Consider the following 24,234-nt stretch of genomic DNA (forward strand, 5'->3'; position numbering starts at 1 on the left):
TTCAATATTTAGTGTCTGTCTTCATTTTTATGCTGAGTTTTGCAATGCAGGTACTTTTACCAAAGTCCTCAAAATCCAAGTACCCAAGTAGTTAAGTCCAGTAAGCTGTTTAGAGAAAATGTGGTTTAAACAGTAATTAAACGACCCCAGGAAAGACCCACTTCACTGTGGCTTTCTCTAGAAAGCCAAGTCTGGGGGCCAGTGAGGCCAAGCAAAAGTAAACTGGCTCTCTGTGCATCACACTTCAGGGAGGAAAAGGGCCCAGCACTGCCCTGAGCTGAAGGTAGAGACTCAGCCATCAGGGAGTCTGTAGTAAGCTCTCATTTATACTGAAGACATGGGTCCTTAGGAACATTAGAATTCAGTAAGCCTCCTTTCCTTTGGACAGTGTTCAGAAGCTCTTACAGAGTGGCATCGAAACATTCTAATGATTCCTTACAGTGCTCTGAGGTTAACAGTCCTTAGTAATGCGTTTGTAATGTGGATCCTGAATCAAGGCCCAAAAATAAGGGATTATTCAGAGTGGACTTCAGAGAAATCCTGGACTCTGTGCTGCTGACATATATGAGATTCACTGTTGTAACCAAATCCACATACAAGGAAAGATGTGCTCGACTAACTCAAGACACTACAATCCAAAGACAACAAATCCTTATATTTCCAATAAAGAAAATCCCTCCTACCTTGGGCAGAAATATTAGCTGCAAAACACAGACACAAATCAGCATCTTGAATTTTAAAAAGTTTTATAAGTCAACTTGCCAATGTAGGCAGAAGTTTTAGAATAGAATTTTCAAGTAGGAAGAAGTGAATTTCAGAGTAAGCATTTACAGGAGGAAATTCTTATATGCAGTCATACTGAGCATAGAGTGAGGCCACTGTGTCATCAATGTAGTGTGAACAGGACACTCACTTGCCTGGTGGCAGAGAGAGAAATGGAAAGGCAGGGCAGCTGTGAAAGCTGTGACTAGAGCTATGACAATGAATCACAGCAGCCTTAAACTTTCTGCTAACCTCTGTGACTTGCCAAGGTGCTCAAGCAGTAGAAATGAGAAAGTAGGTTTGAAAAAAAGGGCAAGGATCTCCCGATTCAAGTAACGGTGAATGGAAGTAGAATAAGAAAACACAACTAACTAAAATGAAGTACAAGCAGTGGGCAGCTTGTAGTTCAGCACTTACGATTTCAAAATTGTAGAACAGATAAACAAGATTACACTGTATAGGACAGGGAAATATACACAAAATGTTATGATAACTCACAGAGAAAAAAATGTGACAATGAGTGTGTATATGTCCATGAATGACTGAAAAATTGTGCTGAACACTGGAATTTGACACAACATTGTAAAATGATTATAAATCAATAAAAAATGTTAAAATAAAATAAAATAAAATAAAATGAAGTACAAGCAGTGGGCAGCTTGTAGTCCAGCATTTACAAACAGTAATTGGTGGTAGAGGGCACAGAACTAATCAACAACTTAACGTGGGAACTCCCGAGTGAGTGCCAAAGGCCCACGTGATCAAGAAGCGGCCAGGGAATCAGTTCTGGACCTTTCTGGCTGCAGATCTAGAGGAGTAACATTGGGGTGTGGAGGGGAGGAGAGCTACAGTAACTGGAGGCCAAGCCTTTTCTGGGTATTCATATGTCTGAGGAAAACATGTGACAGCCTCTACTGCCTTTCCAAGCCCTCAGCGTTTCCAGGACTGCCAGCTCTGGGGCCTCGGCTCTCACCATCAGGAGTCACACATTCAAATGGCCACAGGGGCTGGACAGGTAATGCAAATGAGTGAGGCAGCCCACGGGGACAGTGAGCTGGGGACCTCGGTCCCCTTCTTATCAGGGCAGCCCCTGCTCAGCTGCAGCTGATAGGCTGCCTCATGGGAACACAGGCCCAGCGTTATTTAATCTAATGTTCAGAAACCAGAGATCTAAATTTTTATGTCGACCTTTGATTTTTAAATGTTGGCAGCAGACCAAACCAAGCACAGCTGCAGGCATGTCTGGCTCACGGGCCTCCCAGTTTGCAGCCTCTGATCTGGAGGCTGGACAAGAACTGCCCAGGTCCCTTAAACACCCCACCACCACCACACATCTGAGGCTTCCCTGAATGGGGAACAGGCCAGGCAACTGCAGCAGCTGGTGATATTCCTACTGGCTACTCTGCTGAAGAGAAGAGAGTGGAGACCAGAGGTTCTTTCTAGCAGAAGCAAATGTGGCCTTCAAAGAGCCCCAGACAAGAACCAAAGATGACATCACAGGTGGCTCAAGAAGGGAAAAGGATTTATTAGCCCACTTTCAGGACAGGGACCCAGGGGCAGTGGCTGGGTTTGGTGTTCTCACATTCAGAGGGAAGAAAAGGCAGCAGTGAAACCCGCCTGACTGCCTTCACTTGTTCAGACCTACACAGCTTTGTGCTCACAAAAACCGTCCTCTCCCCCTGCAGGGAGGACACAGGGCCCAGAGGCAGCGAATGGCTTAGCTTTACTCTCAGCCTTTACAGGCAGGGCTTGGGCTGGGCACCCTGGGCATCAGCCATTCTGTTCACAAGGAGTAAAACTTGGGTCTAGAAGAGGCGGGCAGCTGGGGCCTAGCAAGCCGTTCTGGAGGTCTGCTGCCCCCACCCCACAGCACGGGCGGCTCCTACTCCTTGATGCTTTGGGAAGATTTTAACTTTATTTATAAACAAGACAAAAATCCAAGCAGCATTAATTTAGGGGAACAAAAAATGGTTTTAAAAAAACCACAGAGGCAGGACAAGGAGATGGTGAGCATCCAGGAGAGCTGGAGGAGGAGGAAGCGCCAATATTCCCAAGCCAAATGTGCTTCTGCGTCTCTGCGGCCGGGGAAGCCCTTCCTTCCTGCTCCCTAGCTGGTGGCCAGACAGCAGAGGGGACGCCATAGTGACTTTAGGATGAGCCCTGGAGCCCTGTCAGGCCACCGACATGGGGAGGACCATGAATTTACCCCAATCAACCTCCCACCTTCACCATCACACAAGTGAAGAAGCTTTTAACTCTCCTGTCCAAAGTCCTCTGAGAATTTCTTCACTTTCAGGAGGTCGTCTGCATTCACGGTGGGCCGAGTGGTGGCCAAAGACCGGAGCATGTCTGACTGCAAAGACAAGCACCTGCAGGTGAGCGGAGCCGGGCTCTGGGGCCTCAGCCTCCCCTGTCAGCCCCATGCAGCCCAGGGTGGGAAGAGCCCTGCCTCCAAGGTCACTCCCAGGCCCAGTGCAGGACTCCCACTGCCTGGCTTCTGCCTGAACGCTTCCTGGGGCGGGACGCTCTTCCCTGCTGAGGCAGCTCGCGTCATTTCCAGACGGCCTACTTCCAGTTCAGAGATCTAAGTTCCCATCATCTCTTAACTTGCGTCAGAAGCCCTTTCTACCTGCATGCCCACCACACCAGGAACAGGGGCAGACACCTGCCTCACAGAACAGGCAAGACCACCAGCAAGACTCGGATAATGAGAGGTCAAGACTAGCCAGATGAGAGGCTGCGTGTGTAACTGCATCAAATCACACTGTGCTGACAGACATTACTGGTTCCTTCTGTGTAAAAAACAAGCTAAACCCATGGAATGAAGCAGTTATCACCTGGCCTTTACTCTTCTTGCTACTGCTAAGGCCTCCATCCTGGGTCCCTACTGAGTCTAATGGCAGGAGCCCCGCTACCCAGAGCCCCATTCTTTATTTAAGAGGAGCCACAACAGCACAGGACAGAGAAGGGAAGAAGCTTACTTTTATTCTTGGACCCAAGCCCTTAATTTCCTGGGCTCTGTGGAGTCCTCTCTCCCAGCTGGCCACTTACCATGCAAACCACAGGCTCTAAGAGTTTGTCCCCAGGGACATCCATCCAGGTCATCTCCATGGCCCCTGGGTCGCCTGGTGAGCATGGGGTCAGGAGGTCGTCGATCATAATGCTAGGGTTGGTGCGGGAAGGGCCACAGACCTGAAACCAAATAGCTGTTTGACTGGCTGGAGGGACTGGCCTTCAGCCTTTGGGGAATGGGCAGGATGCCTTAGATTTCTGGGTCCTGGAGAGAAGGCAGTGGTTCAGTGTGAATGCACACCTGGGTTTCCAGATCATCAGTGTGAGGAAGGATGGGATCCTTCAAACTCTTGGGCTGGGTAGTCAGTGTGGCTCCAAGAGTGATTTCAGAGGTTCATGCCTGGCCTGCTACTCCAGCTACTGTTGTCCAGAATCTCAATCTGTGGCCCAAATGCCTTGTTATCTTCTTCTTCCTCTTCCTCATCAACTCCATCAAATCTCACCACAAATACAGTGATATCAAAAAATGTTTTTCCAACTGAAGGCTGCTTGCTCCATTGGCAACATTCCCCCAAGTATACCCAAGGCTCAATCCCTCACCTCCTTCAACTCCTCACTCAGTATCACCCAGCGTGGCTTCTCCTTTAAGAGAGCAACCTACCCACACCCTCTCCAAACCTGGAAACACCAGACCTCCCTCCCCCACTCCACTCCCCTCTCGTCACCCTCCAAGAAATGAGGCTCCTGGAGGGCAGGGGGTTTTGTCTGCTGTGGTTATGAGTGTCTCCCCAGCACGGAGAATAGCACCAGACCCACAGTGGGACCCTTGGCGACACCTGACAGAGATCTGCCGTGTTAATGGAGTTCCTCCCCTTGGTGTGATTCTGTGCCCCACTCTTCAGACACGGAGCAGGGTGCACCAGGCGCACCAGCACAGTGCTGACTGCAGCGGTGGCAGAGGTGACAGTCACGGTGCCCTGTCCTGCAGCGTCACAAAATCTCAGATGGTCACCCTCACGCAAGAGGAACCACAGGGAAGGGGAGAGTAGGAGAGACCCCAGCCCCTGGAGCCAGAGGGCTCACTGTGCACTTGCCCTTGGCTCCCCAGGAGACCCAAGATGTGTCACTGAGCAGCCGGGGAACTGGCACAGAAAGCCTATGTCGCCTTTCCCGTGCCACTTTCTAAGCAACTCCCCGCTAGCCTGCTCACCTTTTTGAAGTGTGTTGCTGACTGCACTTTCCTCACTGGCTGCATGAGGGAGTCCCGCACGATGATGCTGATGTCTGCGCCCGAGTAGCCCTCCGTCTTCCGGGCCAGCTCATGGATGTTGGCATCTGTGAGGTTGTGGGGAGTGCTCCCCAGGTGCAGCCGGAACATCTGGGCGCGGGCAGCCTCTTCTGGCAATGGGATGTAAATTCGCTTTTCAAACCTAGAGAGCCAAGCACACGGAGGGACTTGAGAGCGGATGGCGGGATGGTCTCGATGGAGAGGAATGGAGGGCCCTTCAGAAGGTGGCTTCACTAAGACCTTGCTCTGCAGACATGGAGAAGCCTCTGGAGAAACGGGGTCAGGCTGCACCCCCGCCGCCAGCAGCAGATTGACCGTGGCTGGAGACAGCCCTTAGCCCCAGGGACACTCACCTCCTCCTAATGGCGGAATCCAACACCCACGGGATGTTTGTGGCACCAAGGACGAGGGTCCCGTCGTTGTTACTCCCCACCCCTGCGGAGAAGGGAGATACGGACACCCACTCAACACCTGCGAGGAGCAGTCAGAAGCCGTGGGAAGGACTGCAGGGGCTCTGTGTCCTGATCTGGAGCCATCCCTGTGCCACCACCAGCAGGGCCCCGGCTGGCTTGGCTGGGGTGAAGCACCCAGCCCTGCTGGCTCGGAAGGGGCGGGGTGGCAGTGGGCAGGGCCACTGTCACTTCTCAAGGTCTCTGGTATTCCTTCTACCCTAAGTACAGTCAAATCCAGCTGCAGTTAAACAGTGAAGCCCCAGGCTGGCTTCAGTGGGACGAGAGCCAGCGAGGGGACCCGTAACTGGCACGCACCCTGCATCTGGACCAGGAATTCCGTTTTGATCCTTCGGGCAGCCTCACTCTCATTCTCGTTGCGGGATCCGCAGAGCGAATCCACCTCGTCGATGAAGATGATGGAGGGCTTGTGCTGCCTGGCCAGCTCAAACAGGTTCTTGACTAGCCTGTGAAGGGGAGGCACGGGGCTGGGGTCCCAGTCACCACCACCTCTCTCCTCTCGCCCTTCCTTCGGAGAGGCTGAGACTACAGAAAAAATGGTGGGAGCCAATTCTCTGGCAGCTCGGCGCCAAGAGGAAGAGTGACAGCATCAAATCCTGCAGCCCCACTCACTGGCTCTGGGCCGAGGACAAGTCACTCCCTTCCCCTCAGCCTCAGCATCCCCATCTGTGGTGACATGGAAGCCAGTGTGGGGAGTAAGTTACCTATACCCAGCCCCCAGTGGAGGATGCTCACTCAACACCCAGCTATCATTGCTGTGCCTTTCCCTTCCCTCACGACGACTCATCCTCCCAAGTTCTCTTCCAGTTTTCTCTGTGTCAGGACAGTCCCACCCAGCAAGCTAGCAAGATACCCCTCTCCTGGCTACTTGTCCCTGCCGCCCGACAGCAGCTCCTCTGGGAGGTGACTCCAAGGGCAGGGAAGTGGGGCCGCCAGCAGCGGCGGGGCTGCCTGCAGAGCAGAGCCTGGTGGCTGACTTACTTCTCACTCTCCCCCAACCACTTGGACATCAGGTCTGAGGAGGACACAGAGAAGAAGGTGGAGTTGTTGGCCTCTGTTGCCACTGCTTTGGCCAGGTAGGACTTCCCTGTGCCGGGGGGTCCAAAGAGCAGTATCCCCCGCCAAGGGGTCCGCTTGCCTACGGGAAAGAACAAACTGAAGTGAGCTTCCTTCAGACTGAGGGAAGGGAACAGAAAACAGCAGAGGGGCCTTAGTCACACAATCAGAAATGAAAAGTTCTACAAGACAACTTTTTCTGGAGCAAAGGAGTAAAGGGAACTAAATTACCAGCTGAGAGCTTGGTCCCTGCCCTGGCTGATGACCCCCAAGACCTGGCAAAGTGACAGTAGCTGGCAATGTTTCCTGACCCTGCCTACCAGCGGGACAGTTGACTCAAAGTTCTAGTCACAAAAGTGTTTCTGACACTGGAGAGAAGCCAAGGAGTTGATGACCATGATGGGCAGGCCCTGCCTCCTCTCTCGACTGAGGCCACACGGAAAGGCCGGGAACCTTGCCCGCTAAGGACAAAGGGAGCCATGTGCCAGCTGGACACCTTCAGAGTGGGGTCCCTGAGCCAGTGCCCTCAGAAGCTTGGTATCTTTGCATCTGGCCCTAAAATAGTTCAACTGTTACCTGTGAACAAGTGTGGGAATTTAATTGGTAAAATGACAGCTTCTTTGAGGGCTTCCTTGGCCCCCTCCAGCCCAGCCACGTCATTCCACCGAATGTTGGGCTTTTCCATCACAACGGCACCTGCAAGAGGGAGGCAGAGCCTTCAACCTGGAGCCCGACCCACCAGGGGGTCCTTGCCATGCCCCCCTCCCATTGTCACAGACCCCAAGCCTCTTACCCATCAGCTGTTCTTGCAGTTTCTTTTTCTCTGGATTATCCCCTTCACTGTCACTATCACTGCTGAGAAAGAAGACAGAAAATGACAGGCTGGAGCATGAGGCAGTCGGCAAGGAGGCTCTCAGAAAGAGGCCAGGCTCCAGCCACCAGCAGGGTGCTAAAGAGATACCTTCCCTGCTCACCAGTGGTGACAGGCCGCAGACATGCACCTTGAGGAGGCTGGCACCACCCACCATCAATGCTCCCCTCTGGATCCTCCAGGAAACCTCTCATGACCCACCCTCGCTGCTTCACTGAGGGAACAAGAACAGAGATGCATATCCTCTCTAAAAGGCTGGTGAGGGACCTGTGCTGTGGCTGGACTTCAGGAGCAGCTGGGCAAGCACTTGGGGCTGTCACTGGCCTTCTGTACAGACTCAAAACCGGACAGCAAGTGGCCATGCCTCCAGGGCCAGTCTCTATTGGACATAAGTAATCTGCTATCCTTAAAACTTCCAGCCCTCCTGGAGACACTTGCCCTCCTGCCCCTTCCTGTACGTCTCCCACCATTGGGAATGGAAACACGGGCGTGTGCTCTCCACCCAGAAGCAGAGCCACCTGCCTCAGTGAGGCAGCTGACACGCCACCCTCCTTCCTCCTGCTCCACGACCCTCCTGCCAGGCACCCTCCCCTCGACTCCAGGACACCACTGGCCTTTGTGCTCAAGCCACAGATGTGAGGTGAGAGGCTGTGGAGACAGCACTGGCTTTGGAGTCAGAAACAGAGGCCCCAGCTGTGGGCCTAGACTCCATCAAGGACCAGCTATGTGACCTCGGCCATCCCTGAACCTCTGATTCTGCTGCCGCCTGTGTTAGATGAAGATGATAAATCGGTAACAGCGGCTGACATTTACTCCCTCCTTCCTGCCCACCAGGCTCTCTTCTCAGGGCTTTACCTGCACCATCTCATTTGCTCCTTGGAGCACACTAGGAGGAAAGTCCCATTATTTTCCCCCAACGTGAAGGTCCAGTAGGGTCATGGCACCTGCCCAAGGTCACATGGCCAGGAAGAAGCTGAGCTGGGTTGGAACCTGAGAGTCAACGGCTGGCTCCCCACCTTGCCCACAGCTTTTCCATACAGATCCAGTGAGACAGCATATGTGGGAGTATCTGTAGAGTGTCTGACAAAAGCAGCTACAGGCACTGTCACTATTATGAGTAGAATTCCCCAAAAGGAAGTGCCGTGGAATCCAAGGCAGCATCAGCACCAAGATGACAGTGACACAGGAAAAGGACACCAGCTCGTGGAGGCTCTGGTCCCGGCTGGGTCCTCCACTCCTCCGTACTCACCCCTTGCTCTCACTCTGATTCTCTTTGACTGGCTTCTTGCCATGCTTCTCTTTGTTTCGTAAATAATCCTTCAGCTTCTCCGCCCGGTCTAGGTACTGCATGCACTTGGCTCGAATGCTTTCCTTGGCTTTGTCGCTGTGTGCCTCATCTACAAAAGGGCAACCACGTCGGGGCCCCCGTGAGCCCCTGTGTGCCCTCCCTCCTCCCGCAGGAGCTCGGCGGCCAGGGAGGGCCCCGGGTGTGACTCACACTTGATAGCGTGCAGGAAATACTCCACGGCATGCTGGTAGAGCCGGAGCGCCTCCTCGTAATTCTTGGCTTTATCCTCTTCTGTGGCTTTTGTCACCAGATCAATGGCTTTCTGGAAAGGCAAAACATAACCCAGTGCTTCCCAAGAGATCCAGAAAGCCCTTGGGGTTCCAGGAAGCAGGAATATACTAATGAGAGATATTTCCAGGCCCGGGAATTTGTCAGTCGCAGACCTTTATGTTGGCCTACTTTTCCAACACCAACTAGAAAAGCCTTAAAAGGAAGCTTTAGTAGATAGCCATCCCTCTTCACAACATACTCATATAGTTAAAAGCAACTTCCTTCTCAGTCAAGCGGAAGCCTTATCAAATATCTCAGGTTCTGACTCAAAGGGAGAGCTCCCTTTCTAGTTCACGGCCTCAGGGGAAAGAGAAATAGACTCAGACTGAGAGCCTGCAACAGGGGAAACACTGGAACCAATCGATTGCTGTGTTGTTCAGCATAGAGGCCAGAAACTGCCCTTGACCTCGAGGGCCAGAGAAAGCCAGCCAGCTAGGAAAGTCCTTCATTGACCCTGAGAGATTTAAGAGATAGACTTAAAGGGATCTCTCCTTTTTTTCTACCGGCCCAACTCACTTCTCTAGGCTGAAAAGAAAAGACTTTCCCTAAAGTTGGTATCTAGGGTAGGGATGCTTAGACACATGGTTCCGTAGTCTGGTAGCTCCAGGAAGAATAGTGCTTGCTTACTCCGGAGGCATTTCTGTGCTGCCAATTGAGGGGAACAATCCTCTGGAACCGTCTCAGAACTTTGTGAGCATGTCATCATGGATCTCATACATCCTGAGGCCTGTGCTCTAGACTGAATGTGGCATGCCAGCTCTTTCAGGCAGCTGCCCCACACCTACATATCCAGTTTTAGAAACCATGGCTTCACCAACCCAGGAAGCATTACCAGAATTATCCTCTGCAAGCTGGTAACAGCACTAGACACCAGGCAGGCAGATCCCACTGTATACCCACAGTTCTGTCCACAGCAAACAATAAGCCTCCTGACCAGCTCCTGGCAGGGACCAGGCATTTGTGCAGCCCTTTCTCTGTCTGAAAGTAACAAGTGTCAGAAAGACACAGAGAGTCCTACAGAACTAACAGACTGGGGTGGGTCAGACTAGGTTGATGTTAAATGAACTTCCCAGGTTGAGAGATGAGGAAAGGTGAGGGTTGGCTACTGCTCTCAAGCTTCCACTGCCTACACTAACTACAAGTAGATAAAGGCCAGGAGCCCTGAACCTTTCTGGACCATTAGCTTAAACACAAGCCTCACTTGTCTACTCTCTTCCTAGAGGCCCTTCACACAGACATGAAATGGGTCCTCGTCACCAGTGGCTTCCCGTCTCCAGAACATGCACCCCTAGCTCCTTGGACTTTTTCACTCTATACACTTTGCTTGGATCTTTCCTTCTGGTTCGTTCTTTCTTTCCTTCCTTCCTTCTTTCCTTCCTTCCTTCCTTGTTTGTTTTTTTCTTTTTTGAGGGGAGGAGTTCTGTCCTTTTGAAAGGGAGGTTCTGAACACTACTCCTTGTATGCTCTGCTTCCCATGTGGCAGAGCAGAACTCACCCCCTCCCTCCTTCTAGATACTCTATAAATTAATGCACCTAAGAGTACATTTGATTTTTCTGGCCGTAAACCGTAAATAGTTTTTCACATAAAAGAGGCCTCAGTTGCAGCTTGGAGACAGTTTTGCCTAACAGTAGAAAAAGGTGACAAACAAAACTGCCAGCCCTGCCCCATCTCTAGTAACAGGTATGACAAAGGATGAGGATGTAATAAAGGTGTGCTAACAGAGGTGGCCAACTTTCTGTAAAGGACCAGGATGTAAATATTTCAGACTTTCCTGCCATACAATCTCTGGTGCAACTACTCAGTTCTGCCTTTGTCGCTCCAAAGCAGCTATAGACAATATGCAAACGAATGAGCAGGGATGTATTCCAATAAAACTTTATTTATAGACACTGAAATTCGAATATCATGATTTTCAGGTATCATGAACTATCTCTTTTTTCAGACACTTAAAAATGTGAAAAACTAAGACATTATGTTAAGTGAAAAAAGCCAGTCACACTGGCCCACATATTACAACTATGAATATACTAAAAGCATTGAATTATACACTTTAAATGAATGAGTTTTATGGCATATGAGTTATATATTAATAAAACTTTTTTTTAAAAAGGAAAACGCATTTCTAGCTCACAAGCCATATAAACTGTCCAGGCAAGGTGGGATCTGCAGGCCATGTTTGTCAGCCCTTATTTTAACAGATCAGAGCTTCTGCTGGTGGATGGTGGGGTCTGATTTTGGACTCCACCAAATTCCTGGTCTAGTACCCCAATGTGTTCCATACCTCTGTTCCCCTCTTTTCCTCCATGTCGAGTAACCATCACTCCCCTACCTCCAGGTACCGTCATCCTCATTCATCCTCATTCTCTGAATATCCGGCCAAATGCATCTTCTTCCATGATGTCTTGCCCAGTTCCCCAAAGCACTGTATCTGGCATCACTTACTGAGCATTTACCATGTAGCAGACACTGTGTTAAGGATGCTTTTCTTGAATTAATCTACAGCCATGATCACAACCACCCTACAAGTATTACCCGATTTTACTGACAGGAAACCCGAGATTCCAAGAGCAACTAACTAGCCCAAGGTCACATGCTACTGAGTGGCAGAGCCGAGATTCAAACTCAGGTCTGAGGCATGCACATGTTTGTTTTCTGGCCCAGAAAGGACTGGCAGCACCCGCAGGATGGGTCAGTCATGCATCCAGGTGGCGCCACCCCAGCACCACCCTAGCGATCCAGGGAATGAATGGTCTTTGGCCGAGAAGAGGAAATCAGAGGCCGAGGAAGGAGCAGGGGCTTGTTCGAAGGGAGGCAGGAGAAGGGAGAGTCAGCGGCCCGCCCGCGGAGTCGAGCTCCCCAGGTGTCGCCTGTGAGGCCTGGGTGAGCTGATGCCCACGGCGGCTCCGGGGCGCCGGCTACACATAGCGGCCTCGGGGCTCGGCCCAACCTCGGGGGCCAGGTGTTCTGGTCCGGAGGCGACCCTCGGCTCCAAGCGCGTGAACACAGAAACGGGCAGAGGCGACGACAGGACGGCGGGGCGGGGGCGCGAGGCCGGGACTCCGAGACGGCGGCCTTCCTCCCGCCTGCCCGCCCGCCCGCCCGCCCGCCGGCCCGCAGGCCCCGCCGCGCCTCCTTCAGCCTCTGCAAGCCGGGCCGGGCCGCGCCGAGGTACCTGGAGGGTTGACGTTGTCATTTCATCTCCTGTGTCCGCCCCACACCCCGCGTCGCTGCTGGCGGCCTCGGTCCGGCCCTGGGAGCCGAGGTGCTGGTCAGGCGCGGGGAGATCGGTGGGTCGGCGCTGGGCGCGGGTAGGGCGGCCGCGGGCAGCCGGAGCAGCGTCCGAGGGCGAGCGAGGAGCGCGGCCCAGAGCGGTCGGGCCCGAGCTGCGCGGCTTCCCCCTGGCGGCCACGGCCGGCACTGCAGGGGCCGCTCCCCGCGGCCACCTGGCGGCGGGGGCGAGGCCCTGGGCGGAACAGTGGGACTGGCCGGGGCAGGGGGCGTGGCAGGGGCGTGGCTGGATTGGAGGGCCAAGGAGGCGGGGCCAGAAATAGAGCCGAGTGGAATCCTGAGTACTGCACCCGACTTCAAATAAAACAGCGGCGATAGCGCAGGTTTTACTTGCACAATAAAGCCTGACTTCCCAGAGATTTGGGTCACTGATATTTAATAGAGCGTAATAATAATATTTACCTTCTCTGCCTTTTGGGGAAAATGAATGAGCTAGCTAATGTAAACAGTGTACCCGAAGCTGTAGGCTCAGTCCCTGGTAACTGTGATGATGCCGGTGGCTCTGTCTAAAGCCAGTTTTGTTGTCCTTTGTAAATAATAACTCTACTTTTCTCCTCAGGAAAGTGATTTTTCTCAGACCTCCAAAGCAGGGGGCTCTACCCAGGTCAACTTCAGTGTAGCAGATTGGTTGTTCACATTAATTCAACCATGTTTAGTTAAATGTCCACTATATGTTAGTTTCTGAGGATACAGCGATGATCAAAACAGCTCTAGTAGGGGAGCCTACAGTTTGAGGAGAACAATGAAGTTCATCAGGAGGTAATAAACATGTTGAAGCTGGTGTGAGAAGGCCCATGTGCTATGTGAGCTTCTAAAGGGCAACCTGCCCCAGATAGGGAGTCAGGAAAGGCTCCTGTTTAAGTGGGGCTTTCTGGGATAAAGTGGGAAAGAGTACTCGAGGTTGATGAAACAGCCAATGCAAAGGCCACTGGTGGAATTTAAGAAGCTGGAAGGAGGCTCGGGTAGCCAGAGAGCAGAAAGTAAGTAGAAATCTGATGTGAACTGATGCTGGAGAGCTGGGCAGGGCCCAGGACATTGGCTATGGTAAAGATTTTGGATCTTAAGAGCAATGGGAAACTTTTTTTAAAATTGGATAGATGACTGTAGCGCTAGCATGGAGCACAGATTACAGGGATGGGCTGACTATTGCATATGAAGATATTGCTGTAGTCCAGAAGAGTGAGGGAAAGGCCCTGTTTCCAAATACAGTTACATTCTGAGGTGCTGGGGGTAGGGCTAAACATGTGAATTTGGGTGGGACACAATTCAGCCCATAGCAAGGGTTGGGTTTGAGATCCACTGGCTGTGTTCATCTTCCCTTTGTTCTGCCAACTCAGCTTTGACCTCTTGCTTAGCTTCTGTCTTCCATGAGCCTGCCGTCCAGATGCTGACCCAGCTTACGAGATAGAGCTGCCCAGAGGAAGCTCTGTTCCGAGCGGAGGCTTCTAATGGCAGGAAACCGAACTCCTCCCCACCCCCATCTCACTTGGTCACCCACTGTTTACTTTCTCCTTGGATGACAGCTTGAAAACTGGCTCTGAGCACCTTCAGTTTCGCAGTGGTGTTGCCACTGCTGGGGATGGAGGAGTAGGTGGAGGTGGGGAAAGGGGCATAAAGGCACCAAACTTAAGTTATCTGTGGGCTGGCACATGGAGCATGTTTGGGCTTGATGATTCTGAATCGGATCAATCGCTTCATGTTCTAACTTTCTCACTAGAACAGAAATCAGACTCTCAGCTCCCACACTTTAGGTAAAGTCATTGACTTGCAAATACCCAATTCCATTTATTCTTTCTAGGTTGGATTCTGTTGATGCTGAGAATGTAACATTTGTAAACCCAAGCTTGGACCCAACTCTCCTTAGCCAGTACAACCTCCTAAAATCAGACTATACAAACTCCAGCATTATGGGGCTTGTGCTAAGAAGTGGCTTCTGAACAATTTATTAAGGAACCCCTTGGATGGGGGCAAGAACAGTGTGGAGGAGGAAGAACAAAAACTAGGTTCAAGTGAACATAATTTTGAAGAGGTAGGGCCAGGGCAAAATTTTGCTGAGATTATCACACAAACTGACTGATAACAATAAATGGAGCACAGATCTCTCTAATGTGATTCCTGAGGAACCATCTCCCTCCTCTGTGTGACTCAAAGTATGAAAAAGCTCAGAGTGATCCAATGATTAAGCTCCCAACACACAGGTCAGTGGTAGAACTAAAACAAAAACTTAAGTTTTCAAGAGTTTGGAGTTGCCCTAAATCTGCTTAAAAAATGGCATCTGAAGAGGCTGATGAGACGTGACAACCAGACGACGCAACATGTGGTATTAGACAGGATCCGGTGCTGGAAAGGAGACGTGGTTGGGATGACCGGCACCATTTGAATGGGGTCTGTGGATGCGTGGAAGTGTTGTACTAATGTTAGTTTCCTGATTGGGAGGGCTACAGGATGGCAATACAGGAGGGTGTCCTTGTGCTTGCAAAGTACACACTAGAGAATTTAAGGGTAATGAGCATCATGTCAGGAAAAGACAAATGTGGTAAAATGTTAACAGTTGACAAATTTGGGTGAAGGGGATGTAGGAGTTCTTTATACTGTTCTTAAAAGTTTCTTGTGGGTTTGAAACTATTTTAACATAAAAAAGTGAACAAAAAAATACAAGTCTAGAAGCAATTCTTTTATTTACAGTATAAAGGTTACAAAGGTATGTATGTATTTATATATATAATACCCTTAAGTTACAAATTTTCATTGTAATGTACAATGCTATATGTTGATGTGCAACTCAAGGGAAAGTGTTGTCTATGCATTATACTTAATACTTAAAGCTTTTTTATTATTAAGAACACAAATACTGCCCTGTTTTATGCCATGGGTTTTGATTTGGTAGTCTGGTGATGCCAGAAGATTTGAGACTTAGATTTTAAACAACACTTAAAAAGAAGCCTTGTTTAAATACAGGGTTCTAGAAAGAAGAAAAAACCAGAATATCACATACTTTTAATCCTTTGTATAAGCCGTATTCTAAGTCTTAATACAATAAAAATGAAAGTTGCGTAGGACACAATACATACAAGCAGGTATAATCAAAGTTTGCACAGATTAGCCAAAACAGGCCTTTCTGGGTAGTGGTTTGCCACATTATCTTCTAAAAGACCCCGGGTTGGGTACCAAAAGGGAAACAGATTCTTTGGGCACCGAGGTCCTATCTTACGGAACCCATCTAACAGGCTGTAAACATAACACTGAGTCCTAACTTAGAGAAAAACAATCTGAAGTTGGTTCTTATGACAGGGCAGATTTGCTTTAAGGAGTCAAGAGTATCACAAAGATCGATGATTGTGCCAAACCCAAAACTGAGTTTAAATCATTTCCTCTCCTTCAAATTCTATTAATTCACAAAACTGAGGTGAAAAATTGTAACTGACACCCACTTGAACAGGACTGAAATAGAACAAAAGCACGTCTTCCAACCTGGGAGGAACAGACACGTGACAATACTTATGTGCTGGTTACAATCATACACAATCATTAGCACCTGATTGTCAAAGGGTTGGTTTAAAGACAGATAATAAAGGCATGACCTAATGTGTGTGCAACTCCAGGACACTGAAAGCAAAGGGGAAGGAGCCCAGGGAACTGTGTTCCCCATGCTATTCCAAATACTGACAGCTCGGATACTTTCTGGGCAGGACAAAGGATGTGCCTGAGAGGCTGACTCTAGTGATAGATGGAAGGCATGCTGGATATAAAGGGATTATTACTGAATGAAAACTTTGGAAAACTCTCTAATTTTTTTAGGTGCCCTTTCTACTCAGTTTCAATGCCCGAGTATTCTAGAGTAAGTGGAATTTTGCTGAGTTTTAATCTCTCAGATGGAGAAACAGTGCATCTACCATGTGTATGGACTTACAGCAAATGAGATGTTTAAAGGCTGTAAATGTGGAAATGAATGGGTCAGCACAATCTAGAGAGGGGGTAGATGAAATATAACATTTATCTTTGTTGTTTATAGTTAAAAGAAGCATTTCTTTAAAAAGACTTTCCACTTTGGGCAGTAAAGCTTAATTTTTGTTGTTGTTGTGATTTATCCTATAGGATATTCTACACTGTTCTTCCCAACTAAAGTCTGATTTTACATTAAAAAAATTATGCATGATGAAAAGACCAACCCACTTAAATGTGCTTAGAGTTCCTTCATGCTGGCACAGACCAAAGATTGAATATCCTTTTAAATATTTTCCAGTTTGCCAGAGGGGCAGAACTGCAGATGTACTTTGGTAAAAATATGAAGTGGTTAGTTACTTAACTTCTGACTGATAAACAGACGGCATGGTGCCCGGGAGAAATAATGGATTATGTGCTACTTGAGGGCAGATGCTTTCTTTTGGACCCTTCAGAGTGCCTGTGAAGAACTGTACATTAATAAATGCTTATTAGATGAAAGAATACATGAGTTAATGTATCATTAACTAGGCTTGCAGTTTCAAAAATTTCTGTAGGGCCCCAGAGAACCTTTTGTCTATTTGTAAGAGACTTCTATCACTTTGGAAGAGGTGATAAAACAATTGCGTTCCCAGGGTGTATATGTGACTGGGCGAAAGAGGGACTCAAAAACTTGTGTTTGTGTCAATGGCATGGAAATAAGATTATTACAAAACTGAGTAAAGTACTTACAGGACTCAGAAGTTAGAAATCTACCAGAATACCTAACCTTACATTAAAATGAAGTATCATTTCTGTTATATCCTTTTAGTTTCAACCAGTCTATTTTGTGGCAATTTAAGGATTACAGTTTGTATGGTAGACTTTTGTTGAATACAGGCTAATGGAGAGCAAGCAATCATTTGCAAATGGCATATTTATGCATTACATCAGATGTAGATCGACTTTTAAAACCAGAATATACTTTGGTTCAGTCACCTGAAGTGGAAAGGAAGAGTAAGAGGTGACAAGAGATTAAGCTCAAGTTTATCAAGTTTATAAAAGAAGAAATCTTGTTGAAATATTTTTTTGAGTTAATACATAACCATTCTTCCAGTTGGCAGTTTAGCTAGTGCTGAAAAGAGATAAGAAGATAGATGTGTTCTATGTGTCTATTTATTGTACCTTACCTTAACTTGAAATTACCTTAACTTGAAATTATCTGCTAGATGTGTGTGTGTGCTCTTTAGAGAAAGGGTTTCAAATAAGCCACTTAAGTAGTCTATTACTAGTGTAAAATAAATTTCACTTAATATCATTATACTATAGGAATAGCTATATTGATCAAAAACACATAGTTTTGATATGTAACATAATTATTTAAGAATTGTCTATCATCATACATTTATTGAGTGTCTCTATGCCCAGCACAGTGAAAGAGCTTAAAAAGGTGGTGGTGGGGGGTGGTGAACTGCTGCTGTCAATTTTAAAGACAGTATGTAGAAAGTCAAAATAATTCTAGATTAGCAAGCAATTAAAATAGGAACACAAAGAGAGAATGGTAGAAGATGGCAGATTCCTCTACTTTCATCTAAAGGAGAAAAAAAAGCTACAATAACATTTAAAATATAAATGAAAGAGATTTCCAATCTCAAGGTGAGATATAATACCACCTGGCACATAATACACCTGATAGAGTTATACAAAATGAATGAATATGACTATAGTCACATTCAACTTTAAGCAGAATCCCAAATAAGTCTCTTTCCTTACACAGGTATGCAGATCTCAATATGCTTTGAGACCAAAGAGATCTGGCATTTTACTTCTTCATTGGGGATTGAAAAAAAAGACGACCTTGGGTTTTCTAACCAGCCATTTCATTCATGGCGTCAATGGTGGATGGCAGCGACATGGAAATGTATGCTGGATATTTGGATGGCTTAAATATTATGTACAATCAATAGCTTATAACCAGTGAAAATAATAAGAACATAATTTGCATAAGTGTCTAAGATACAAAAAAGCAGAGAAAGTGCTCAAGTCTACAGGTCTTCCCTGAAAGCTTCGAAAATGTTTAACTCTTTAACTAGGTAGGGCTTTTAATAGATTTTGCATAGCAGCTTGCAAGATAATTTGCATTTAAAATATGGAGATTCTTCCATGTTTTTGAAAACATATAAATTTATCCATATGTATATAGATTAAACAAGAAGACCTGGAGATTCTCACAAAATTAAAAAAAAAATCCATTATAACCTTTTCTCAAAAGTGGTCACACTTGTCCATCAAAACCACTTACAGTGAAATGTGTTTTTTCTGGGGAGAAACATAATCTTGTCCAGATTCCACACAGCTTAATTATTTTTTTTATAGAATAAACTTTGAAAAAAAGAAAATAATAAATTTTGGTTTATTAGCTAAGTGCATTTAATCAGATGAAAAAAGCTTTGTTACCATATTGTTTGGGGGGATAAATTAAGAAAACAATCAGTAACAACTTTAATCATTTTTGGTTAGAGAGATTTTTCCACATATAAAAATATAAGAAATAAATAATTCAATCTCTCCTGCCATGCAATAATTTTCAATAACAAAGTTGAGAGTACAGATGATAAAAACAGGCACTATAAGATATTACCAAGCCTAAAAAGTGCTAACACATGGCTTTAAAACAGGTGAGTGACATTTAAAGTAATATTTTTGACTCCTGTACATGTCCCGATATTTAATCTGAAACTCTACTAGGTAGGTGCGTTTACAGTTACAACTACCTAATAAATACTGTATAAACATACATTAAAGTATTTCTTCATATAAAATGTCAGATACTAATTTCTAGGTAAGGTTTGTCTGATGACTTCAGGGAAGGACTCACCTTTTTCAGAAAAGGAATAACTGAGCCTTTTCTCCTTTGTTCCTCTTTTTTTTTTTTCTTTTTTTTTTTTTTTTTTTGCAGAGGAAGGGGAGAAGTTTTAGGAAACAGGGAGGAAGAATTTTCACACACCAGTTTGCTGCTCATAGGCATGTGTGGAATGTGGAGAAGACATCTAAGCCCTAGGTCCCGAGGGTGCAGGAAGTGGCCAGTGTAATGAGGGGACACCATCTGCAGTTTCTTTTCATTCGACATGTGGAAGCCCACCACATTCTCAATAATTTTCCTAATTCAAAATGAAAAAGAAATGAAAAGTCAGCTGTTCTAGAAAAGATGTGAAATATCAAAAATGCCCATTTTCAGTTATCATTTGAAAATAATTTGCCACCTTTTGGCATCTTAATACAAAATATCTATTTATCAAGGCTGTCCCATTCATAGAAATCTAGTACTTCATCTGTGGTGTGAAAATCCCACAAACACATTTGCTTGAAGAACAACCTGATCACCCATGATTACAAAGCTGTGATGTTAAACAAGCAGCGTAAGGGCTCCTGCTCTTGGGGCCGCTAGTGGTCAAAGGAAACTCCCCCATACACCTTCACTTCCCATCCAGACTCAAGAAATATTAGAAACGCTATGGACCTAGGTGCTATGACAGTTTAAGCTTGAGCAAAATGAGCTGAAATGCACACAATGCCTTACCTCTTCTGCCCAAATCTTAATCACACCTTTTTAACAGATCTTTTTCATGTAATGAATGAGCAGGGTGGCTCAGAAGTTTCCCCTAAAAATATTTTCATTGGCTTAACCTTTCACACTAACAGAAAACCTCAGCCAAATGGCTTTGCTGCAAAAGTCTGTGACTGCATCATTCAACTCCTCAGATTAATAATACTCTCACTGCGAAGAGTGTCTAACCTCCCTTACCTGAGGGCATTATGTGTTGAAATTCTGCTTCCAGATCTTCAAGATATTTTCTTTCTTCCCTGACTTGCAAACGTATCTAAACTTAGGTTTATGAATTTTCAAAACATAAAAAAAGCTCTTGAAAGACAATTCTAGTAGAGATTTCAATTTCTGGTTTTAAGTAGATCAGATAACTCATTTTGGGAACTATAGCTGGGGGAAGAACTGGTTTATGGGCAGAGGGAAGACAACAAGGTAACAATGTCTCGCTAGAATTCTCTCTGCTCGTGAGTCTGCTCTTTCTCATGTCCCACCTATCGGTTGGTTTCCACTTAAACCAAATAGCTCTTGTTTTGCATGTAGTACATTTGTGGGGTTTAGTTTTTGTTTTCAGTCTTTGGACTGCTCCTCCACTTCCATAGTGCTCATATCCTCTTACAGCATTACTGTTAAATCTAGTAAATGAGAACTATCACTCCTAGATCTTTCTTCAGAGAGTACAGAGAACATCCAAGTCAATATTACCTTTTCTTTCAGGTCTGGGGACTATGCTAACACTGACATTTTATACAGCTATTACACTATTTTAAATATTTTCAGATGTTTCTTCATAATTAGGAAAAAGAAGCTAAGTGTGATTCTCCAATGTCACAACATCAGCAATCTTACTGCTGCTATGTCCTAATGATGACATCTGGCAATGCTTAGCAAAGCCCCGGTAAGCCGTTCCATGGTCTCAGCACCCTGCCCATTGCAGGATGCATTGCTGAGCCAGCACTGAATTAGCAGCTGCTGACGCGTGCCACGGTGCTGCCACACAAGGAGAGGGCCAGGACCAGGATCCTGCACGGGCACACACAGCCCAAAGCCACTGACACAATGTTTGTGCTAAAGAGCTGGCTTCACTAACAAAGTGTACTCTAAACAAGCTGGCTTTCCAGGATTTATCTTTCTCAAAGCGATCTGCCAACTAGAAAAGATACCACACTAAGGAAACCCACCTCAAAACCTATTCCTCAAAACTAGGACAGATGATGTCCCTGGAATGGCAGTGATATCCAGTTATTCAAATAATGACTAATAGAGCTCCACTAACCCTAACCAAAGGCACATTTGGTAAGCAATAAAAAATGGCTTAGGCTAAAATGAGGATTTTCTTTTAAAAGAAATCTTATCCCCTGGCTCCTACCAAAGATAAAATCAGAAAATCCTAAAACAAGCAAAACTTTTCTTTCAAAGCAGTGGTTTCCAACTTGCTTTTCAACTTAGTTACCACTAGAAAGGAAGTGGAGAGCAAGGCAAATCAAATTTCACAAGTTCTAAATCTTAAGAGTTAGTGCCACTTATGAGTGGCAAAGCTTGTGATGTGGTGGGAAGTGATGGCCAGGGTGGGATGCAGGGAGAGCCAGGACAGACGAAGAACCCTTTGGTGATGCAATTCAAGGACTTCCTAGGGTGGAAGGAGTAAGTGAGGACAGTAAACTCCAACAAAGTGTATAACCTATCTGGAATGACCAGGAAGCACGGGCTGCTGCAAACTAGCACCTGGGAAGAGACAACTGTCCTAAGCAAGAGGCCAAGGATAAGCCTGAAACAAATCCTACTGGAAGAAGAAGAAGAAAAAAAAAAAAAACAAAAAATCTCTTGGATGTTTGATTATGTCCAGAAAGAAAATCAATGAGCCACCCTTCTTAACAGGGGAAATAAACCTAATTACTTAGAAACCACATTAGGAAACTAGACAATAAATCAGCAACTTCATTTTGGAGCTTATTAGAGTCCTAGGATTTCTGGCCAAGGTAGCTTGTGAAAGGCAGGCTCTTCTTTAAACATGGTTATAGTTCAGCAGTGATTTGCAAGTCCTTGTCAAGGCACTGTGCTGGAGGAGAGAGCAAAGAGCTTTCTTTTTGTGCTTTTTTTTTTTTTTTTTTTTTGAGGTGGAAATACTTCTTATGACATTCAAGGCTCTTTACCGATTTTCTTTTTTTTTCTTTTTTTTTTTTTTTGCTGCTGCTCATACAAGCAGTCCCATGCGAGTGACTTTTGCCGACAAGAATGTGTGCAACACAAATACGATCGGCTTTGGACAGGAGTGCAGATCCATGGTCTGTGGAGAAAAGACATTAATTACCACTACAACATACAGATGCTTTAATAAACAAACATGCAAAATAAACCAATTTGGATGTGATGTTCTACTTTTAGAAAAGAATTTGGATAAAGAATGTGCCAGATTTATGGCTACTCTTGAGGACTTAAAGCCACAAATGGATGAGTACTCTGAAGTAAGCTTATTCCATTTAATAGTTAGACACTACTGTGAGATTTCACATCCACAATTAGGATACTATTGGTGGTATACTAGATTCCACCATGCCAGGTAGGAAGAACTAAAAAGTAGAGGATGTAAAGGAAAGAGGAATATCCTATACAGAAGACATTAACTGTAAGTATATTTCCCAGGGAGAACCACAGTGAATTCAGCTGAAGTGTGACCATCTATGGGTATTATTTTTGATACCCCTTATTGGTTTGTGGCAGGAATGACAACTCTTGAGGCTAGTCAGAAGGGCTAGTTATACCTTCCTAAACACAGGACTCTAATCTGGACAGGCCTCTAATCTCGACAGCTGACACCAGATGAACAGGCTTTTGACAAGGGCTGGTCCATGGCCTATCCATAGTTCCGTAAAGGCTCATCATTTAAAATAAGATTTCTTGCCATAGTTTTATCATTTGAACTACGTTATCTCTAAGATCTCTTTCAGTTCTAAAATTTCAGGACTCTGTTTTCCAAATGTACACCAATTGTGACTGTGTCAGTGGACTTAAGATTCCACATATAAGACTACTAGCTCAATACTGGTAGAAAGAAGAGGCATTACTTTGACTCCTTTATCACAATTTATGATTTCTGAAATACACTCAACACATTTCTCTAGTTCTCTAAGAGGAATCATGAACTCCTGTTGATGTTACCTTTAAAGGACAAGGAAGTAAAAAGAGATATGGCTGTATGGACATTATCGCTGTATCTTTTTTCTGATCAGCAGAATTTCTGTAGCAACCAAGTCACTCTATTACTTTTAACTCTTATCCCAACAAACTGCTGATAATAGCGATGGATAGAATTCATTTATTAAAGTTTGCCAGGTTTAGTATTTTATATCTTTTATTTGATAAAAGCCTGCTTCTTAAAAGGGCTATTTTTTCTTTCTAACATTCAAACAAAACTTTTTAAAAAGGGAATTGATTTCCTAATGTGGGGGAAACAAGAAACAAACAAACAAACCCCAGACCAAACCCAAAAGATCTTAGAAAACTGAAAGAGAATTTCCTGGCTCCAAATGGAGTATCAGTCCCTAAGTCCATAATTTTCTATGTAAGAGGTAAGGAGCAATGAGAAACAAAGAGAATACCTATTAGAATAAATGTGTTTTTCAGAAATACTCTTACCAGTTCTCCCTCAGGACCACCAAAATCCAGATACAGATTTCTGATGCCATCATCAGCAGACATTTTCAGCCTTTCAAAGGGGTAGCGGTACAATATGCTGCTGGAACCTCCATTTTCCCTGGAGATGGTGAATCCATTTTCATAGTGGACAGTGAGTCTTACCTCTTGGCCATTTAATGTGCAGCCTATTGAAGACAGCAAAAAACAAAATGTCATTAATAAAGTTCCAAATTCAGTTAGCAAGTGACACAGGATCCTTCTGACTTTAAAAAAAAAAAAAAAAAAGCAAGAATTTTCTTGAGAATGTGGAGTACCTAACCTATTTGGAACCTCCTGACGTGAATTTTGTTTTCGTCCCTCAAGTCAACATCTCGATTGAGATGACGAAGAAATTATCATAACTTTCTTTGACAGCTGATCTGATTCAGTTCAACTCAGTGAACATCACATGAATGCTTGTACTGAGAGTAGGCTCTGTGTGGTACTGGAGAAGTAAGAGGCATGGTCCCTGCTCTCAAGACCTCATAAATGATAGGCATAGATATGAAATTCCTGACCGTGTCAGGTAGAAGGTATAGAACATGACTAAATACCAAACTGAATAAGGTCAAAGTCAAGGAAAGGTTTCCTGGAGGAGATGGGACTTGAGATAGGCTCTAGAAATAGGTCAAACTTGATAGGCAGTGAGGAATAGGAAGAAGGGCAAG

General features: G+C 45.9%; 2 protein-coding genes across 3 annotated transcripts in view; both read right to left on the reverse strand.

The window, feature by feature from the left end:
* Window positions 1-2,267: 2,267 nt before the first annotated feature.
* Window positions 2,268-12,426, reverse strand: VPS4A (vacuolar protein sorting 4 homolog A). 2 transcript variants are annotated; one of them, XM_031458186.2, is made up of 11 exons: window positions 12,251-12,426; window positions 8,958-9,069; window positions 8,709-8,856; window positions 7,382-7,440; window positions 7,165-7,284; window positions 6,514-6,670; window positions 5,830-5,978; window positions 5,416-5,497; window positions 4,985-5,204; window positions 3,814-3,954; window positions 2,268-3,115 (listed from the first exon to the last, which is right to left on the reverse strand). In XM_031458186.2, exons 1-11 carry the CDS (start codon window positions 12,269-12,271, stop codon window positions 3,014-3,016), a joined length of 1,311 nt encoding a protein of 436 aa, XP_031314046.1. In that variant the 5' UTR covers window positions 12,272-12,426; the 3' UTR covers window positions 2,268-3,013. The 2 variants fall into 2 exon arrangements, with proteins under 2 accessions (XP_031314046.1, XP_031314045.1); XM_031458185.2 differs by having other exon boundaries at window positions 7,382-7,443; window positions 12,251-12,424.
* Window positions 12,427-15,019: 2,593 nt separating this feature from the next.
* SNTB2 (syntrophin beta 2) overlaps window positions 15,020-24,234 on the reverse strand; it is a 90,061-nt gene continuing 80,846 nt past the window's right edge. The window contains exons 6-7 of the mRNA XM_010979226.3: window positions 23,528-23,712; window positions 15,020-22,178 (exon numbers count right to left, since the gene is read on the reverse strand). Of these exons, the coding sequence (XP_010977528.3) occupies window positions 22,086-22,178; window positions 23,528-23,712 (278 nt within the window). The 3' untranslated portion in view covers window positions 15,020-22,085. The remainder of the gene's footprint in view (window positions 22,179-23,527; window positions 23,713-24,234) is intronic.

Source organism: Camelus dromedarius, chromosome 9 (genome assembly GCF_036321535.1).
Source record: "Camelus dromedarius isolate mCamDro1 chromosome 9, mCamDro1.pat, whole genome shotgun sequence".
NCBI lineage: Eukaryota > Metazoa > Chordata > Mammalia > Artiodactyla > Camelidae > Camelus > Camelus dromedarius.

Bases quoted from the DNA above. Each gene is read 5' to 3' on its own strand.
- VPS4A (XM_031458185.2), bottom strand. From the start codon at position 12,271: ATGACAACGTCAACCCTCCAG. The intron at 7,444-8,708 runs GTGAGTACGGAG...CTTCTTTCTCAG, and splicing joins AATCAGAGTGAGAGCAAGGG to CAGTGATAGTGACAGTGAAG. The intron at 5,979-6,513 runs GTAAGTCAGCCA...TCCCCTTCACAG, and splicing joins TGGTTGGGGGAGAGTGAGAA to GCTAGTCAAGAACCTGTTTG.